Here is a 21,403-nt window from a genome sequence, read left to right on the forward strand (position 1 = left end):
ACGGGGGGCGGGGGGGAATGTGCATGCATTTATTTTTAAGAATTCCCAATAAGGGGGAAAGTTCAACATCTTTAAAAATGTGTTTATTTTTTTTTAAAAATTTGTATACAAAAGTGTTTCGTAGTTTTTAATTCTCAAGACAGACGCCCGACCCTCCACCCACAGCCGCCCTGCTTCAGCAGTGTTTCTGGTAACCAGCCCGTTTTCCCCTTACAAGAAGTTAATGGCTCAGAATAGACCCTCCTACAGAATTTACCATCACTAACAAACTGTTCAGAGACCTAAAGAAGCTAACAAGCAAGGCTCTTCCAAAGTGAGGTTAATGGAAATCCCTATAACGTCAGTAGCTTCCAGCAAAGCACGACAAAGCACCATCAAAGGCTGAAAGCTAAAAATAGATATTTAATAATATTCCATTTTTTATTGGAAAACTCTTTAAATTACATTAAATAAGTCTCTTTTCCCCCAAAGAAATTGTCTAGCTTTTATGATGCCTGTATAAGTAGGTGACGGTAAGCAGACACGATCAGTGAAAGCACAGTGCAGTGACTTGATCCACTTGCCTAGAACCAAAGAGACCTGTGCCACACCTGAGGACAAACAGCAGCGTGGTGGGAGTAACCATGCCACAGACAACACAATCGGGACACCTTCCAGTGACGCCTGCAGGCAGGGGTTCTGGCAGTCTGAGAAAGCAGTAGCAAGATAGGTAAGGGAAACGCCAACAACCCCCACCCTCACCCGCACCAATGTAAGCTGCAGTTTGTTCTCTGCATTGCAACACTGCAAACAGTGTATCTGTGCATCAGAACCGTAGACACTGTTCGAGAAAAGGCTGTTCCTCAGTGACACCAACAGGCGGATGGGCACACGCTGACTTAAACCAGATTCTGAAAGATGAAAATGTGACTTGAAAGATCAACTCCTTGGAACTAGAAAAAGTAATTAATACAGAACAGTTTTATCAGTCATGAAATAAAGCTCAGTATGAACAGATACCTTCCTTTTCCCATCTACACATGGAATCCATCTATGTACAGTATACCTGACTCCACTGCTGATTCCCAAATTCGCATTAAGCCCGTACCCTACCGAAACTTCACTTCTGTGCTGCTACACTAGACTGCAAAACCGTAACTCTCCTGCAGTTTTAAAAGCTGTGTGAGGCCTACGCTCACAACCCGGCTTCCACATTTGTCAACTTGGTCAACAGCCTCACCAGTGATATATAACATGCTGTGTTCTACAGTGGGAGCGAAGCCCGCTGTCAACTGTTTTCTGCAGATACTTGAGTTTTTGCATAGTGTTAAATGCCATCAACAATCAGAAATATAAAAAAATTTCAAAAAATGTTTTAATCTCATTTGATAGGTAAGTTACACTTCTCAAAGGCAAAATATTTGATTCCAAACACTTACATGTTTTTTGAATTCAAAGTTCCCAACATGCTCAAAGTTTTATACTAAAAGTCAGGCATAGGCTCAGGAAAAAAAGGCTGGATTATGTAAAAGCATGTCAGAGGACCAGCGAGTACCAAGGAATCCTAACTGGGATTTCACTAAGACTGTGGAGTAGGGGTTAAGACTGGACACACACCTCCCACGAGGTGTCTCACAGAAGCTGCCTGCCTTTCCCTTTCCAGAGCATGGGAGTAAAGGCGCCACCACGCCTAGACCAAGACAGAACCTTTTCAGGACTCACTAAGATGATAAACTCTCAAATGAAATTTACAAAAATAATTTCCATCGGGGCAAGTTTTACTAGATCTAGATTTTGAGTAGTTTTCCTAAATGTATGTAAAACCAGGATAGAAGCCTAAGCCTCTGCTTTAAGATGAACTAAACCTACAAGATGGGAAATAAAAGAATAAAAAGACCACCAGGAGAACAGTGAGGAAGTCCCACAGAAGGTCTATGATCATATTAAATGAAGAAAACCCCCAAGCAGCCTGGTGTATGAAACCTGGACAGCCTTGAGTTCATGGTTCTCACACCCAAGTTCTAGGGTCACAGAGATGATAGCATAATCATGTAAAATCTATGACACCATGTTATATGCACACATGGAAGCTGTCTGAAACCAATATGCAAAAAATATAAAATAAAAAACAAAGGGTCTGGGGATTTAGCTCAGTGGTAGAGCGCTTACCTAGGAAGCGCAAGGCCCTGGGTTCAGTCCCCAGCTCCGAAAAAAAAGAACCAAAAAAAAAAAAAAAAGACAATAAGTAGAAACAGCTGCCTCCAAGACAAAGTGGTGCTGCTTGACGTCTACCCAGACACTACGCCCTGACAATGCAGGCAGAGAGGAATGCAAGGAAGATGTATGCATTTCCATACCTAAATATCAATGTTACCACCCTCCATTAAACAGTCCTAACTGACAACGGAGGTCAACGGTCCAGAATTTCTGACATTTCCAGCTTATCTGAGAAGATAAAGAAAAAGACAAAGTCCCAGCTATTGAAAATAAAGAAAACCTTGTCTCCTTTGGCATCTTTATAAAATGACCTACAGCAATAAGGATGTAGCTGCCGCGGGCGGGAATGTGTGCATCACAGACATGGGGAGCAGCAGCCTGAGCTTAGTGCAGGGCAGCGAGCCCAAGTCACTGTTGACTGGGAAAGCCTTATGAGCTGCTGGAAGAACCTTCACATCTGTAATGTAATGTATTGATGGCTCATTTATTGCTTGTAGTATCGAGATTATTAAAAGTCAAATGAAGTTATGCTGAGTTAATAGGTTCAGAAAGTATTTTTGAAATACTTCATGACTATAAGATCAATCAACTCTTCGAGAAACAAACCTTTTAGAATATGACTTTCAATATACATACAGCCTTACTTTAACTCAGTCTGATTCCATTACATTTCTGTAATTTATGCATTGGTTCTCAAAATCTTTAATTATATCTCCTATGTAACAACTGCCTACATAAATTCACTTGAACCTTAATAAAGGTGGTTAAATTAAGTATCTGAGTTTGCAAAACCAATTTGCAAAACTATTAATTTTCAAGCTTTGGAACTTAGAATGAGATACGACAGTTACTAAGGACAGGAAGTCTATGTACAAGAAAAGGTAAAGTTTCAATTCTCACATTATCAGAAACATCATAAAAAGCTAGATTTAGAGCACACCCCTGTTCCTATGTGCATCTGGTATGTACAGCGAGACACCACAGCTTTCGTGTGTCAACATGGGGAGTGCAGTAACTCAAGTGTCTGACAAAGAAAACTGTCACGCCCAACTCAGGCTGAGCACGAGGGGACAGGTGCTGCACCCTTCAAGTTTCCAAAGACTTTATCATTTTAAAACTTAATGTCAAAATCACTGAAAAACTAAGCAGTGTCCTTTTATTAAATCTGGAAATACTGCAACATCAAGTATTTTCTCCTTTTATAAGAGAAATGAAATTGGCAGCTCCTTTGTTACATTCCTACTTACAAAGTGAAGAGCTTGGACAAAACATTCCAAACCTATGAGCTAAAAGTGGAACACGGGACACTGTTCCTCAGCACGTTTCCCACCAAACACAAAAGAAACTGACCATGAGACTCTCCGCTCTGGATGGTGACAAGGAAAAAAGACAGTCCCCACCAGTCCACAGGGACGAAAAAGCTCTGATTAGGTCACCATCTTTAAATCAGGATAAATCTCATAATTCAAAAATGTCCTAACGCTTAAAAGGGTGGTCTTTCAGCTACCCGTTCTAAGAGGTCAAGCATGCAAGTAAGTCACAGGCACAGAGGATCCATGTTCAGGCTTGAGGGACTGTGATGCTACTCCACAAGGTAGGGCCAACACTCGAGTGTTATCCTAGTTACTCAACAGAACCCTGAAGCAAACTCACTAGTCTGTCACACTGCTAAACACTAAAGTAGCATGTTTTCCCATGGTTTTAGCTTAGCTCAAAGGATTTTTACACTACCAAGAAAAAAATTAAAGTATTTTCCCTTTTTAAATTTACACAGACGTTTAATTAGCTTTATTTACAGAGCAGGTAATTTTTTTTTTTTTTTTTGCAGTCTCCAATGGTGCCTAGGTAACATCATTAGGCAAGAATGCCAGTTTAAAAGAAATTTATGCAGAATCCTAAAAATGACAGGTGTGGACGCTCCTCAGGAAGGGGCGAGCGTGGCTGGCAGCTCCTGTGCCTCAGTTACTCAGAAGCAGTTCTGTTGCAGTCTCTACATCCCATGATTTTGAAGACAAGGCCACTATTACTGCGTTCTGTAAAGAAGAGGACAAGAGCAATCACATCCCATGAACACTAAATCCTCTCCTCACTGAGAGTCATGTATTCTCCCTCTTCCAATGCCTGGAAGCAACCATCACTGATGCCAGTAACAAAACACTATTAGCCAAAACCAAGTTTTTAAAATCGCTAGCCCCCTTCTGTAAGCAGAAGTTTGAAAGTTTGAAATGAGTAGTAAAGTCAATTCCTCTGGTACTTACCCTATCAAAACCCATAGCACAGAGGTTTTCTATTTTTTTGGTGTATTCTGGACTAGACACTGGTGCTCCAGCATACACGTGTGCCCAAAGTCGAGCTGTCTGCTTGAACATTTCAGGATTTTGTTTGTACTATGTGGATAGAAAATGCAGTTAACAAGACAGTACAATGAGAGTTACCACAGCTGCTCAATTATGCCATGCTTGTTCCAAAGAAAGTACATTTATGTTTGAGATGTAACTCATTTGGTCTGGGCTGTAGAGATCAATGGGAGTATTAGCTTAGTAAGCCCACGTCCAGAAATCCAGTTACCAGTACCCCATGTGCCAAAACACAAAAGGTGTCGCTTTCCATTGCAGAAATGCCATTCAAGGAATGAAGCTTTGTGAAAATAAAAGACAAAGTTAATACTCTTTGAACAAACATCTAATATTAAATGAACTTTATCAAAATGTTCTAATCATTGTACAGCAAAATACATCTTAACTCAACAAACATCAGTAGCATGTAAAGTTCCATAAACATTAGCTGATAAATATAACATTGATAAATATAAATAGCATCAGATATGCTTCTAGGCAGAACTCAAGTTCTGACAGACAGCTAGATGCATAGAGCTGTACTGTACAGAATTCAAAGTAAACAGAACACTCAAAGGTCTAACTTACATTACTTTTGAAGACAATTTAAAAACTCACAAAAGAGCCCTTCGAGAAAAGATTTCACACATGAAACTGAAAAAGGTAAGGTAAATTCATTTTAATATTTCTTATCAAAGTACCATTTTTAAATTTGTTTTACATTGTTTGTGTAGATGAACACATGTTGAAATGCCAGGAAGGCCAAGAAGAGGACAGTAATAGCTACCCGCTGTGGGGGCTGAGACCTGAGCCATCCAGCTCTCTAGCACGAGCAGAGGCTGAGTAAATCCACTGTACCTCTCCCCTGACATTGCTTTCTCTCTATACAACAGTTCACAATTTGTAGCACTGTCTAGCCTAGAACATGCTATCTCTACTTAGTCCAGACTTGCCTCAAATTTAGAGATCTGCCAACTTCTAACTATAGAGTGCTAAGATTGAGGGCTTCTGACTCATAGCCAGCTCTTAGCAAACCAAAAGGCTAATCTATCTTAAAGTAAGACAATGTACCTAATGTATTTCAAGCAATACTTTTTAACAAACAACACAAGCATTATTTTAGGTATTAAAAGTCAGCTATGGAAGACAAGAGATGGCTCAGTGGTTGAAGGAACTGGCTGGACTCGAGAGGACCAGGGTTCAATTCCCAGCACCACATGGAAGTCCACATCTGCCTGTGCCTCTAGGATCCAATACCCCCAGACACATACATTCAGGCAATGCGCATAACATAAATAATTTTTTCAAAAGTGATCTTTTATTTTATATCTCAATTTAATCTCAATATGCAGGAAAATCAGAGCTAAACTTCAGGAAAGATTGCTACCAAATATTAAGGAATAGAGGCGGTAGTTGCAAGCAGTTTAGTCTAGCAGTGGAACTGAGGGAGCATGATCAAAAAGAATAAGCAGATAGATACTTAAAGCCATAAGGAAGGCCTGGACAGACGGCTCAGAACACTTGCTGTTATTCAGAAGACCAGAAATCAATTCCCAACACCAACATTTGTGGTCTAGTTTCAACTCAAGGGTATCCAGAACCTTCCTGATACATCTACAGGTACTCCCAGCACTTAAACATACCCGGAGACACAGGAACAGAATTTTAAAAATAAGTCTTTTTTTTCACCCCCTTAAACAGCCATGAGGACAAAGAAATTTGAGCTGAAACAACAGCTCAGCAGCCAAGGACACGAGTACAGGACGGAACAGTTGTCCTTTGACCTGTAGCCACGTGCTGTGAGCACACATTAACAAAGCACGTTTTTAAAAAATTATTCTTATTTCATGTGCATTCATGTTTTGCCTGCATATATGTCTATGTGAAGGTGCCGTGTCCCCTGAAACTAGCGATACAGGCTGTTATGAGCTGCCACGTGGGTGCTGTGACTTGAACCTGGGTCCTTTGGAAGAGCAGTCGGTGCTCTTAAGTGCTGAGCTATTTCTCCAGCCAAACTAAAAAACATTTTAAAGAGACATTTTTACAATGTCAAAGGCTGGCTGATGTTTCCTTAAAGAGGAAGCGAGGAAAGCAACACAATGACATAAGAACAATCGCAAAGACTCATGAACGCCAAGAACAGCACGAAGAGTCAAGTGTTCACGAAGAGCTTGAATCATGAAAAACTTCTGCAATGCAGAGATCTGGACATCAGTGAAAAGTGGGGTTCCTAACCGGTATTTGTTTATTCTTTGTTTATTGTTATTTGTTTATTATATGACATGATTTTATTATACGTGACAAAATTATTCCATTAAAAGAATCTACTTCCAAATTTAGTCCCAACAGAGAATTCTCACATGCTGACATCAAACGTCAGCGCTGCACACAGAGCTCTAAGAGCCTTTCAGCTGCTCTTACCTGATTTGCTACTACTGCATCTTGGGGGTCATCTGGTTCTGCAGCGGCCAGCAGTGCTTGCAATGACAATAATACTGTGCGCAGAGTCATTGCTGCTGCCCTAAATTTCAAATTTGAAAAATATTCCAGTTAAAAAGACTTTGAATGACATAAATGGCATCTGTTTTCTGAACTGAAACAAAATATACTAGAACTAAAAATTGTAGTTTGTATAACTGCCAAATTTTTATTTTTACAAGCCAATTTCTAAGAATTCAAGTCACCTCATCCTGACCTGACCTTGCTTTTTCTCTGCTTGTTTTATTTACCTACCCTGTAAGCTTTATCTACTGATGTCAGTCTTCATTTTTTTCTTAGATTTTGTCTGCAGGTATGTATGGACCCATATTTGGTGCTCACGGAGGTGAGAACTAGGTAGACATGTTTCTGAGTCACTCTATGGATGCTGAGACCCAAAGCCTGGTCCTCTGTGAGAACCACTAAGTGAGCCCTCTCAATCCCTTACCCATATTTCACAGTGAAGTGACATAAATCTAAGTTACTAATACTGAACATGGACTTTCTATACTTTTAATTATGTCTGTGTATGTGACTATGAGTAACAGGTGCATAGAGGACAGAGGCTGATCTTCTCCTGATGGAGTTACACAGTTGTAAGCCACCCACCATGGGTACCAGGAATTCATCTTGGACCACTGAAGAACAAGCAGTGCATGCCCTTAACCAGTTTTATGCTAAATAATGATAATGATAAATAATGATAAATTGCCTTCCAAGAATTCTGTTCAATCCATAATATTCCAAACTAGAACAAATCTTTATTTAAAACATTATACTTGAGGTTGGAGAGATGGCTCAGAATTAATCTGTGTGTATAGTTCTTGCAAAGGTCCCAGCACCATGCTGGCAGCTAGCAAATAACCTGAAACTGCAGCTCCAGGGGACCTGATGCTCTCTGGCCTCTGTAGGCTCCCACATGGACCTCATATACCCACAACAAAGCACAAACATCATGAGAAATAAAAATGAATCTTATAATTTTAGTCATGGTCCTGAATATATTTACAACAAAAACCTTGGTCTTTATGAAACAATTATTTATTTAAAATTTGCTTCACTAATACTGAAATATTTACAATGCTAACAGGGCAGTGATGGCATGAGACATTTGGGAGGCAGAGGAAAGTGGATCTCTGTGAATTCAAAGCCAGCCTGGTCTCCAGAGCTAGCTCCAGACAGCCAGGGCTACACAAAGAAACCCTACCTCAAAAAAGTAAAATAGGGCTGGAGAGATGGCTCAGAGGTTAAGAGCACCCGACTGCTCTTCCAGAGGTCATGAGTTCAATTCCCAGCAACCACATGGTGGCTCACAACCATCTGTAAAGAGGTCTGATGCCCTCTTCTGGTGTCTGAAGACAGCTACAGTGTACTCGTATATAATAAATGGATAAATCTTAAAAAAAAAAAAAAAAGTAAAATAAGGGTGAATAGCACGCTAACACACATTGAAGAATCCAGTAGCAACCTCTAGTTGAGGTGCTGGACCGTCACACAAAGGCTGTGGGAAAGCAAGCACACTACTTTTCAGCTCTAACTGTAGCCACATTAAGCTCAATTTTTAACTACACAAAGGTTTGTTCTAAACCAGCCTTTTGTGGTTGAGTTCCTAATTCCTTAAATCAAAGTAAACACAACCCCTAGTGACTATTTTCATTTTCCATGAATAATACACAACAGACAAGCCTAGATGTTTAGGCAAGAAAAGAAAGAAAGAAATAAAAAGGAAAGAAAGTAATAGAAAAACCCTCAACTGATTGGAAGCAGCATGTGTAAAGCAGTGAATTTCAGTAAATGTTCCTCTGAGTGGTGGCATGAGCAGGAACGGGGACATGGTTTTATGGATATAGTCTACTATGTCATCTTAAGACAGATGAAAAACAGGATCCTCCTGTCTCATCCTCCCAACTGGAGTAACTTCAGGGCTGTATTACTCATGCTCAATAGACGACTTAGGGATTAAAGAAATGAGCATTTTCCTCACCCAAGGCCTGAATAACTAGAAGATAGGATTGTCTGAGCAAATAGTCCCATGAAAATGACGAAAGACAGTTACTTGTAGAACACTGTTCCTCATGTGCTAATCAGCAGCAGCTGTTCTTCACCAATAAAGTACGTTTCACACAATTTAGGTCTATATTTCATATATTAATATTTCAAATATTAATTATTTCATATATTAAAATATCCACTATCCATCAGTCTCTCAAATAATCTTAGGAAAGCAAGACATGGTAGCATAGATCTATAATCCAAGCAATGTGGGTGATGAAGGAATAAGGTCACCCTAATATAAAGAGTCTGTCTAATATAAGGGCAGAGGGGAAAATAATTAGAATGAAAATTTCTAACTGATTAATTTATTCTTCTAGGGAAGCTAGAACAATTGGGGAGACCTGGCTTGATGCTTACAAAGTAGCTGACACTTCCTGGCACAGTGCTATAAACGTTTATACCTAGCACTTGGTAGATACAGAAGACCAAGACTTACAGTTAATGCTCAACTATATAAAAAGTTCTAGGCTACCTTGGCCCAAGACCTGTCCCAAAAAAACAAAAAAGCAGAGTGGAGTAAATAAAATAGATTCACACACTGAATCAGTATTTAAAACACAGTATGTGATCTTTAAGCAGTTTAGTGTCCAAGAGCATGGGAGGCAGAGGCTAGCCTGGTTTACCATTTACGCAAACAGCTGCACTGCTTTAGATCCTAGCTGACAAGAGAGTCAGATTTTGTCTGGACCTAGATGTTCAATTTCCTAAGAGCTTCAACGTTAATTTTCAACCTAGAGTTGTGATATATTTTTAGCACATTCTGAGGACGATGAGACAGCTAAATAGACAAAAAATCACTTCCGATGAACCTGGAGACCCAAGTTCATCCTCAGGACTGAGATAAAATTTCAAAGAAAGAGCAGATTACACATTGCTGTCCTATGACCTTCACACAGACCCACACCCACATCATATGCACAGACAATAAATAAGCTCTTAAATAAATAAAGGTTGAAATGTATATAGGCAAACTTAACCCTAAGTATTTGTATCTTTCTTCCCACTATTACAAAGATGAAAACTCATTCCTGAAGAGGTGTCTATTACTCTAGTTCTAATATTTTACCAATCTCGGACAGACAGATGCTTCAGTGAGTAAACTCACTCAGAACCGGGTGCGGTGCCCGCGCCTTTAATCCCAGTGCCTGGGAGCCAGAGGCAGGTCCAGGAGAGCCAGGGCTCCATAGTGAGACACTGTCTCAGTCCCCAGCACACATGAATGGCAGCTTATATCTGTACAGTACAGGTTTCAACACTCTCTATGACTTCCACAGGAGTCAAGCATGCACATGGTACACACATACATAAACAAAATGAAATAATTTTTAAAAAATTAAAAGGTTGCATTTAAAGGCACATGCACATTTAAAAGTAAGCTAGATTTATCAGCAAAAAGATAACTTATACTAGCAAAACAATTACAAAAATAAGACACAAGTATAACATCATTAAATTGCAATGTGCGACACAAACTGGTTCCCTAGTAAGTGAGTGGACTCTGCTTTGTTTTATGGTGTTAACTGAACCAGGTCAAGAACTCTAACACGGCGTGGTCTGAGATTAAGGCCAAGTCTACCAAATTTTGCCCAATCTTAATTTTTTGGTTCAGCACTGAAAAAGATTTTCATTCTGTGCCCTCACAAGGCCCCAAATTCACGCTGAAATTACAGACGTTGGGTGACCATGCTTAACTCGTATATTTAAATAAGAAAATAATTTATGTGCTTTCAAAGGTTTTTTTTTTTTTTAATTTTTGGAGACAATGTCTGTTAAAATATAGTGATAAAGTATCACATAGTAACCTCTGGAGAAACACTATAAAGAAAATAGTTTATACATACATATATACATATTATGTATGTTTGTGTGTGTATGCATGTATGTATGTGTGTGTGTATATATGCATAACTTGGCTAAAGTACTTATACTTTTTAAATTTTATTTTATATATATGAGTATTTTAGATGCATGTATGCCTGTGTATCAAGGGCAGGCCTGGTGCATGCAGAGGCCAGAAGAGGGTATGTGATCCCCTGAGACTGGAGTTATAAAAAGGTATGAGCTGCCATGTAGGCGCTGGGAATTGAACCTGGGTCCTCTGTAAGAGCAAACAATGTTCTCAACAACTGAGACATCTTTTCAGACACTAAATTACTTCTTTTAAGAAAATCTAAGGGCTGGAGAGATGGCTCAGGGGTTAAGACCTCTGTTTCCCAGAGGTCAAGAGTTCAATTCCGAGCAACCACATGGTGACTTACAACCATCTGTAATGGATTCTATGCCTACTTCTGTTGTATCTGAAGACAGCGACAGTGTACTCATATACATAAAAATAGTTTTTAAATTTTATTTTTTAAAAAAGTAAGTTTAAATAGTAAAAGAAGTTCGAAATATAAGAACCTCACATCAGCCAGGCAGTGGTGGTGCTCGTGATTAATCACAGGACTCGGGAGGCAGACGCAAGTGGATATTTATGAGTTCAAGTTAAGCATGGTCTACAGAGTGAGTTCCAGGACAGCCGGGTCTACACAGAGAAACCCCATCTCAAAAAAGATACAAAAAGAGAATCTCTTATCCAAACAATTACGCTCATAGCAACAATCGTAACTGCAATACAAATATAAAAAAAACATGTGGGGTTGGGGATTTAGCTCAGTGGTAGCTCAGTGGGTTCGGTCCCCAGCACCAAAAAAAAAAAAAAAAAAAAAAAGTAAAATCTTATACATTAATAGAAAAAAAGACCTAAACAAAAAACTAAGAACAAAACACAAGAAGATTGCTTCATGATAATTGTATTTGGGGCTGGAGAGATGGTTCAGCGGTTAAGAGCACTCACTGGCTGCTCTTCCAGAGGTTCTGAGTTCAATTCCCAGCAACCACATGGTGGCTCACAACCATCTGTCATGGGATCCAATTCCCTCTTCTAGTGTGTCTGAAGACAGCTACAGTGTACTCATATACATAAAATAAATGAAATAAATCTTTTTAAAAAAGTGAAATGACATTAGTGATAATTTAAAAAAAAAAAAGTTAATCCAACTTAATCTACTTCTGCAAAGAGAGCCAAAGAGAGGGAAGCAGAGACTTCAACACAATCACACACTCACGCTCACAGCCTCAGACACAAGTGCTCAAAGGTGAAGCACTTTCCACTGATAAATGAATAGAAAAGTATTTTAGTTTAAACTATTTCACTTTAAAATATAATCTTGTGACATGTGCAATGCTACCATAAAGCTAAACCTTAAAACTATATGAATTTAGATAAATCAGACATATACAGTCAAATTACTTTATGATTCTAATGAAAGGCAGCTAGTATATTCAAATTTATAGTTTTATCTTTTAGGTTAGAAAAGATTCTGGAAATTATCTGTATAAGGTATATATAACTTAACATCATTTAACCACAGACTTAAAAATGGACAGGATGAAACAATGTGTCCCTTTCCCACAATCCCTCAGGATACTCTATATATTTGGGAATGGTTGCCCCATGCTGGTGACAAGGGCTATCTGCCATTAAGAAGCTAGTGGCTCAAAAACACACAACCAAGATGGAAAAAAATCCTCATGGAGTGAGCCTCAAAAATTACTCTGTGTACATGGAGATCTGAAAATTGTCAAGAAAGGAGACAGGAACTCAAGAAATGACAGCATTATCTGGGCTGAATATGCAATATGCCTGGCATGTACTCAAGGGGAGGACTCAAAACAAGCCTGAGAGTTTTCGCATTTGTTACGTTGGTTTGAGTGTATTTCAAATTGGATGGACTCATGTATTTGAACACTTGGTCCCCAAGTAATAGCACTGAGGGAAGTTTATGAAAATTTTGGAATCTAAAGCCTTCCTGGACAATGTAGTCACTAGAAGCAGACTTTATAGCTTCCTTATTCCCAGTCCATTCTCTGGCTGTTACGCCAAGGATATGTGAAAGGCAGCTGTTTTGGCTACCTGCTGCCATTTGGTCCCTAATATTATGGACTCTTACCTTCTGGACCCATAAGACAAAATAAATAGTTTCATTTCTGAGGTGCGCACGATCATGGTATTTTATCACATCAGCAGAAAAGTAACATACATTCTATTTTCCTACCACCTTTTAAAATCTAGAATAGTCAACATGTACACTTGCCTGTCACCTGCCAAAGTTATAAAACCAAATACGTAGTTAAAATGACTTATCTCCTCATCTTCAAAGAGACCCTGTTTCAGAAGGAACTGACAGTGGTGGTATGATATACAAAACCTATTTCTGGCTTCCTGTCTCAAAAGTAAAGGGGGGGGGGGGGCCGGGAGTGGCCAAAAACAAATAACTAAATGGGTGAATAAATAAATGAAGACCAATGAAAACAAAGTCGGGAGAACATGGCGTGGAGGTATTCAGGGAGTTGAAGGGATAAAATAAGAAGGAACAGAATCATATTTTAATGTATATATATGTGAAATTCTCAAAAAAAATTGCTTTTTTTTTTTTTAAATAATACTAATGAGGCATGGTGGTACAGTCTTAAATCTCAACACTAAGGGAGCAGAGGCAGGTAGACCAGAGACTACTATATAGACCAGACTAGCCTGGTCTATATAGTAAGATTCTGTCTGGTTAGACAGACAAATGGACAGACAGACAGAAGGCAGATAAGCAAATAAATCCATACTTAAACAGTACAATTCTACCAATGATATTCTCACTGACACTTTGAAATAACTACTGCAAATATCAACAAACCTACTTGGCCAACACTAAAGAACAGAGAAATTTCATCTCTGAATAGAATTAATGCCTATTTTTATTGTTTTAGATTAATCTTTAAAATTTAAATTTGTTAATGTGAAAATTTAAATTTACGAAAAAACTCTTACATTCTATTCATTCTTGTCTCAAATGCTGATTGCATCAGCAGTTCACTGAGGTTTCTAGGATTTCATGAGGATAATTAATTCTATTTTATGAAGTACTAAACTTCAAATGGAAATATGCAGTTTCAAGATATATTGGTTTGGAGACAACGAATCAGCTCAGTAGATAAAGAACTTATGGAGCAAGCCGGGCAAGTAAATTCTATGCCCAGATTGCTTTCATGTGAAATGGCCTGCTTAAGGCAGTGAAAGACTGGGAGGGGACAGACAGTTCCTGTAATCATCCAGACAAGTGTCAAGCAACATTGAATGTGGGTCAAAGCAATAGTAAGGAAGTTGTTTGTGAGATGTAAGTCTTATTTATAGACAGGAGTACACAACAACAGAAGAAAAAATAAGACAAACCAAGCAAGAGATGATGGTGCATGCCTTTAGCCCCAGTACTTGGAAGGCAGAGATGACCAGGCTGGTCTATAAAGGAAACCCCGGGATAGTGAAGGCTATACAGTGAGATCCTCTATCAGTTAAAAAAGAAAGAGAGAAAAAGAATCCAAAAGAGGAAGACTATGGAAAGAGAAAAAGGATCTTGTTATTTACTTTTGTGTATAGTGTTCGTTCTGCCTGCAGCTTATTTGGGAACCATTAGTGATTCGAGCACTCCCTCAGCCAGAGGAGGACATCCAAGCCACGGCACTATACCATGTGGGTACTGGGACACCAACCCAAGATGTTGGCCACTGTTTTTATCTGCTGAGCATCTCTCCTCTGCCTCCTGAATGCTGAGATTTTTTTAAAAAAACTATGCACCCTAACCACAAGAAGAGCAGGTTTTAGGTGGTCATTTTTAACACACTTAAAATGTTTATTATTAATTCAAATACAGATAAGTAGACGTCAGCACGAGCTTGGAATGTAACAAAGATACTTATGTGTTCTCAAGATGGTTCCACGGATAGAAGTACTAGCCACCAAGTCTTGCCAGGTTTGATGTACTAAGGGGGTCCCAACTACAGAAATTGTCCTCTGCTCTCTCCATGCTCTTACATATGCACAAATCCACCAATGTTTAAAAATGTAAAAATAAATAGCAATAAATAGGAAGAATATTGGTAACTTTCCAGTTTGTAATTGGGAAAATATGAAATTAGAGTTCATCAAGTAGCAAAGATGGAAAAGAAGATTCTGGATTCTCTGCAGATCCTCATGTGCAAAGAACCAGGAGACACAGAAAAAACTAGCAGGTTATGAAAAAACAAGGAAACCCGCAATGGACATCCAGGAAGCAAACAGAACATGCAAATGTGCACCGATGTCAAATAGTCATGAAGGTATAGAGGCTGAAACTATTTCCCTTTGTTTGATGATGTCACTTCTCTTTTTCCCCTTTCAAAGCAGTGTTTCCCCAGTGAGGACTATCTGCTAACTTACAATCACCACACCTCAGCCTCCCAAGCACTGGAGTCACAAGTGTGAAATACTTTACTTGAATTCATTTTGTACTTCTGGACAGTTTTTCTACTAATAAGATTCTATACTAATTATGAATGCAAATTTATGTCTATACCTAACACCATCAGATTAATTAGTGCTAAAATTAGTACCAGCTTCATTCTAAAATCCATACATGATCCAAAACCAAGTTCTCAAAGGCCAATGTGTACCTCATTAGCCTCGTCTCAAAAATGAGAAAGCTAAAAGACACAAATCTGCTTATAGCCACACAGCCGTGCAAGTAGAAGGGAGATTGAAATTTGATGGCTACAAAAACAGGAACTCTTAAATACTCAATAGCCACAGGAAGGATGAATATACTCTTAAGGGTAGGGCAGGAGAGGCTCAGTTCAAACCCTAGCTTGGGCTCCACAGCAAAACCTTCTTTTAAAAGGAAAAAAAAAAAAAAAACCAGTGTGCGAAAGCACATGCATGCAAACATGGGAGTGCACTCCAGGGAAAGCGTTCAGCCAGCGAAGGTGCTTGCTGCTTCCCACTGCTACCTTGAGATCGGCCCTGAGAACAAAGTGCAGAGTATAGATGCCTGCAGGTTGCAATCTGGTTTCCATAACATACTGTAGCATGTTCATACATGTGAGCATGTATTCATGTGCACCCATGCACACACAAACATATACACGCGCATGTCAAAAGCCAAAATATGCAAAATAAAATAACTAGACAAGTCTTAGGTAAAGAAAATATCTTTACCTAAGTACCTTGCAAAAGTACCTTAACACCTACGAACCTTAACCATATTCCATCAATACAACTTTGGACAACTTTTGCCTGTATTTTATCTTAAAGATAACTGCTTCAACTTACATTTCTAATCCATTATAAATACCTTTCTAAGATAACAGAGAAGGAAATTTACCAAAATAAAAAGATGAAACAAGATTTTTTAAATATAAAATTAGCACTTGATATTACTTAAAAATGTATCCATTTAAAGAGCTATCGTGATCTCAATTAAAATATGATGTTCGGTGTACTTAAGAGAACTTATAAATTAGTGCCTAAGGTATAACCTATGTTTTGGAATGTAACACTTAACATTTATAGTCTTGGTTCTCCTATGAGACAGAGAAGAGAAAGCAAATTCAGAGATCTCTTACCATTGATCTTTCAGGATATCCAAACAAATAGCCCCTGTGACGGAACTAATATTAGGGTGCCATATTTTAGTGATAAACCGGACCTAGAATATAAAGCACACTTGAGTTTTTAAGTAATAAGGGGGACAAAAACAAAAACAAAAAAAAAAAAGAGGAAACAAACAAACAACCCAATAAGGTAGAATATACCTTGAAGAAATGATGTCCCAAGATATATGACATGACATACTTTTATGACATTATTCCAAGAAGGCATATAGTAAAAACTCTTCAGTAGGCCAAATGTTTTTAATGTACATTCTACATCCAAACAAACAAATTATCAGATATTTACTCTGTATCTAGTATTACCCTAGATATGAGAAATTATAGACTATAAAATCCATTATATTACAATATCATGTAAAATCAAATAGATAATGATACCTACACAAGTATAAGGTAAGGTCCAAACCAGGCTTAAAGAAAAGCGGGTGTGTATGCACAAAAGGTTTATAATGGTCTAATTTTTCTATACGAATTATTCTGAAACATTTCTAGATGATTCAACAAATATTTGAAGACCTACTCCAATGTGTCAAACACCACTAAAAAAGGGGAGTGTAGTAGCCTACATCTTTAATCCTAACACTGGGGATGCAAAAGCAGAGAGATTTCTGTGAGAATTGGAGGCCAGCCTGGTTTGCAAGGAAGTCCATACCAGCCAGGACTTTAAGAATAAAGTAATAAACATTTTCAATGTATTCAATGATTTCTACCTTCTGCACATTGTTTATAATCCTCTAAAGAATGCTCATTCCAGTTCTGACTATTTGTGCTAGGCCTGGCTCACTCACTCAATGGGAGGACGTACTACTAGCATGGCTGCAGAGCACAGCCAGGGTCCATACGCCTTCTATCGTCCTTGTGGTCTCAGCGTCCTATCCAAGTCTTCTTACTTCTCCTGACTTTTGCGTGCTGTGACTCACTAACACTGCCTCTTCCCTATACTAGCTCATCCTTTAGCTTCCGTCACCTACCAGTTCTCCCTAGGCTCTTCACAGCACCCTTTCCTTCTCCCTGTATACCTGTGACTTCACAACTACATTTTTTTCTGCCCTACTGGTCTTTGATTGATAACAAGTTCTGCCTGCACTCACTGGCTATGGCAGCTCCAACACTAAACGTCTCACACTTGAAAACACACAGTTATGGCAAACTTGTCAACACAGAGAACAAGAGCTCTGTCAAATGCAGCAACGTGAAGTGAAGCTATGCACACTAACCATTTTCTTATTTGTTTGTTTTCTCATTTTTTTTTATTTTGTTTCCAGATGGGCTTTTCTGTTTAGCCCCAGCTGCCCCAGACCTCACTAAGTATAGCAGGTTGGCCTTGAACTCAGAGATCTGATTTCCTCCCAAGTGCTAGAAGCAAAGACATGTGCAACCACCACCTACCATCTCTTTAAAAAAAAAAAAAAACTAACTTATTTGTGTGTGTGTGTGTGTGTGTGTGTGTGTGTGTGTGCGCGCGCGCGCGTGCGCGCAGGAATTGTAAGCTGCCTAACTTGAGTCCCAAGAACTGAACTCAGGTCCTCTGGAAAAATAAGAGCTTTTAACTAATAAGCCATCTCTCCACCCTACAGCCAACTATTTCTTTGTTAGATAGATATAAGCACTAAATCTGCAACAACTTTCCAGTCAATAAGTTAAACTTATAAAGACATCAAATAATCGCTAACATTAATGGTAATAACTCAAGGAAAGCACAGCATTCTGTAATTTTTACTTATTTATTTCTTGACAAAGTCTAATTATGTATCCCTGATATGCCTGGAACTCACTATGTAGATTAGGCTGGCCTCAAGCTTAAACTAAGAGATTTGCCTGCCACGTCTCCCTGATGCTCGGATTAAAGGTGAGTTCTAGCATACCCAGCTGCTTTGTATTCACGAAGTGTTTCATCCTTTTCAATGAGAATAAAATAATATTTTTATAATAATAATAGTATTTTTATTTTGTTTTAATAAGATAATGAACGTAAACTCAGGATCCTCCTGACTCAGATTCCTGGGTGGAGAGATCTTAAATTGCATTAACATGACTAACTTCTGTAAAAAAGGATTTTAAATTGTTACAAAGGTGTTGGAGTACAGTTTAGGCAAGTTAACTCATCTTGTTCTTGTAGGCAGTGCAGAGCCATGGTGTTGGGTCTCAAACTTAGGACCCAGGGAACACTAGTGGCAAGACCTCTAATCACTAAGCTATGCTGCACAGCACTGTATCTTTGTTTTTTAAAGAGGAAAGTCATTTATATATTACTTCCTGAAGTAATACATGTACAGAATGAAGGAGTGAATAGGACCAAGAAAATTGTTAAATGAATTCTTATACTGACATTCTAAATTCCTGGGACAGATAATTTTGAACTGAGTTGACCCAAAAACACTTGATTATCATCTACCATACACCCACCAGTGGCACACTGATGAGACACCGTTGAACACACTAGCATTCTGCATTCTGTCCCCGTGCTTTCCATGCCACCATTTCTCCCCTTTCTATAAGTCCTAAACTAAGGTATCAAAAATTAAAAAAAAAAAAAAAGGTTGGCAGGATGAAGCAAAACCTAGAGCCAGGTGGATGACACACCCTAGGAGCAGAAGGGTTACAAGCTGAAGGGCAGCTATGGAGAGTTCTAGGCATGCCTGGGCTACCTTAGACTCTCTGGACAAAAACAAAAACAAGTGTCAGATATGGCACATGCTTTAATCCCAATCTGTTAAAAAAAAAAAAAAAGCCAGATGTTATGGATCATGCTTTAATCCAACCCTTGGGAGGCAGAAACAGCTGGTTTGCTCAGAGGTTCAGGCAAGCATGGCTTACATGCCAAGCCAGATGTACATAGTGAGAAATTGTGTCAACACAAGCAAGCAAAAAAAAAGGAGAGAGAGAAAGAGAGAGAGAGAGATGATGAGCTGGCTGAGCCAGATGTGGGGGTATCCAACCTTCCATCCCAGTAACTGGGAGGCAGAGAAAGGCATGTCCCTAAAGTCAACAGGGTCAACACAGACAAACATCACCCCTTTGGGGGGTTTTTTGGTCCCACTATGCAGCTTTTGCTGCCCTGGAACACAGGGCTCCATCTGCTGTGGACCTGAAATGCTGGACTGCATCAGGACAGCCCATGAGAATCTTGATAGTGATGATGATGACAACGACGATGACAACAACAACAAGCCTTGTGCTTTGAGGCCGGAAAGCATGTCCAAATCCCCATAACTCATGGAAAAGTTGTTCTCTGATCTCCACATATACACATCATAAACACACAATTTTAGCAAACAGTACAGTAAAAATGCTTCTTAGTTGCATCATACTCTGAAGAAACACTTAAGTGATTGATACTACTCTAGTGCTACAATATACTAATGAAAAAATTCAAGTCTTCTTATCCTTATATGAAAACAAGGCATTAGCACCAGGCACGAAATTCTAAACTCAGTAGCTATAGGAAGTGTTCATCTGCTACAAGAAAATCTGAATACTGTATATACAAAGAAAAAACCAGCATCAGCATTCTTATCTCTTCCTATAATCAGTCTTCATTTCCCTTAGTATTTCACTCAACAAATACCATGGCTTCTATTCATGTTAGATGCAAGTTCCCCATTCCCCCGTTAAGTTTAATGAAAAACCTTAAGTAATATCACATTTACTCCAAAACGGAAAATACTTCATACAAAAGAAAATATTCGGGGGCTGGAGAGATGGCTCAGTGGTTAAGAGCACTGACTGCTCTTCCAGAGGTCCTGAGTTCAAATCCCAGCAACCACATGGTGGCTCACAACTATCTGTAATGGGATCTGATGCCCTCTTCTGGTGTGTCTGAAGACAGCGACAGTGTACTCACATACATAAAAAGAAAAGAAAAGAAAAGAAAAGAAAAGAAAAGAAAAGAAAAGGAAAGGAAAGGAAAGGAAAGGAATATTCCATTAATTAAAACAAGTAGGCCCACTCATTAAAGATTAGTATTGGTATTTAATACTCAATTTCACAGCTGGAGAAAGGGCATAGTAGTGGACACACTCTCCCAGAGGACCTAGGTTCAATTCTGAACATGCAGATGGTTCTTTTTTTAATGAACTTCGTTTAAAGAAAGTCACCAAAGGTGTGGATCTTTATTTAGTTTTATTTTAATGTATCAGGATGTTTTGTATGCATGGATTTCTGTACACTGTATATCACCGGTGTCCAGGAAGACCAAAAGAAGGCACTGGAACCCATGAAAGTGGAGCTGCAGATGTCTGTGAGCCACCCTGTGGGTGCTAGGACTCAGAGCCAGGTTCTTTAGAAGAGTGGCCAGTGTTTAAAACACACACTCCCCCAGACTCCTGACAACTTTGTCTAAGTCCAGCTCCAGGGGATAAAAAGACCGTCTTCTACTTCCAAAGGCACACACACACATGCAAATAGAACACCCAGACACATAAAATGATTGTAAAGCAGTCACTGCCTGCCTCATAGATTAAAAGTTTGTCTTTGGCAGGTGATGGTGGTGCATGCCTTTAATTTCAGAACTCTGTAGGCAGAAGCAGGTAGATCTCTGTGAGTTCAAAGCCAGATTGGTCTACAGAGATAGTTCCAGAACAAATAAGAGAACAACACAGAGAAACCCCATCTGAAAAAAAACAAAAAACAAAAAGGTATGTCTTAATACCACCAAAAAAAAAAACCTCAAAAAAAACAAACAAACAAAAAAAAAAACCCTAAATTTCAATCTGTAACAAAAGAAATCACTGAGGTAGTTTGATTAGGTTACTCCCCTTGTTAATATAACTGTAATTGACTCTCAGAAGGGCACTGGAGACCTCAATCCCTTCTATTAA

The 21,403-nt window shown here is 38.9% G+C and overlaps 1 protein-coding gene across 5 annotated transcripts in view; it reads right to left on the bottom strand.

The window, feature by feature from the left end:
* Ube2k (ubiquitin-conjugating enzyme E2K) overlaps nt 1-21,403 on the bottom strand; it is a 60,459-nt gene continuing 39,056 nt past the window's right edge. For 4 of the 5 annotated variants that reach the window (XM_087582515.1, XM_087582517.1, XM_087582516.1 and 1 more), the window contains 4 exons: nt 16,536-16,618; nt 6,954-7,053; nt 4,455-4,583; nt 3,954-4,229 (listed from right to left, as the gene is read on the bottom strand). In XM_087582515.1, coding sequence (XP_087438641.1) covers nt 4,155-4,229; nt 4,455-4,583; nt 6,954-7,043 — 294 coding nt within the window. In that variant the 5' untranslated portion in view covers nt 7,044-7,053; nt 16,536-16,618 and the 3' untranslated portion in view covers nt 3,954-4,154. 5 annotated transcript variants of the gene reach the window in all.

This window comes from Rattus norvegicus, chromosome 14 (genome assembly GCF_021556685.1).
Source record: "Rattus norvegicus strain SHRSP/BbbUtx chromosome 14, alternate assembly SHRSP_T2T, whole genome shotgun sequence".
Taxonomy (NCBI): Eukaryota; Metazoa; Chordata; class Mammalia; order Rodentia; family Muridae; genus Rattus; species Rattus norvegicus.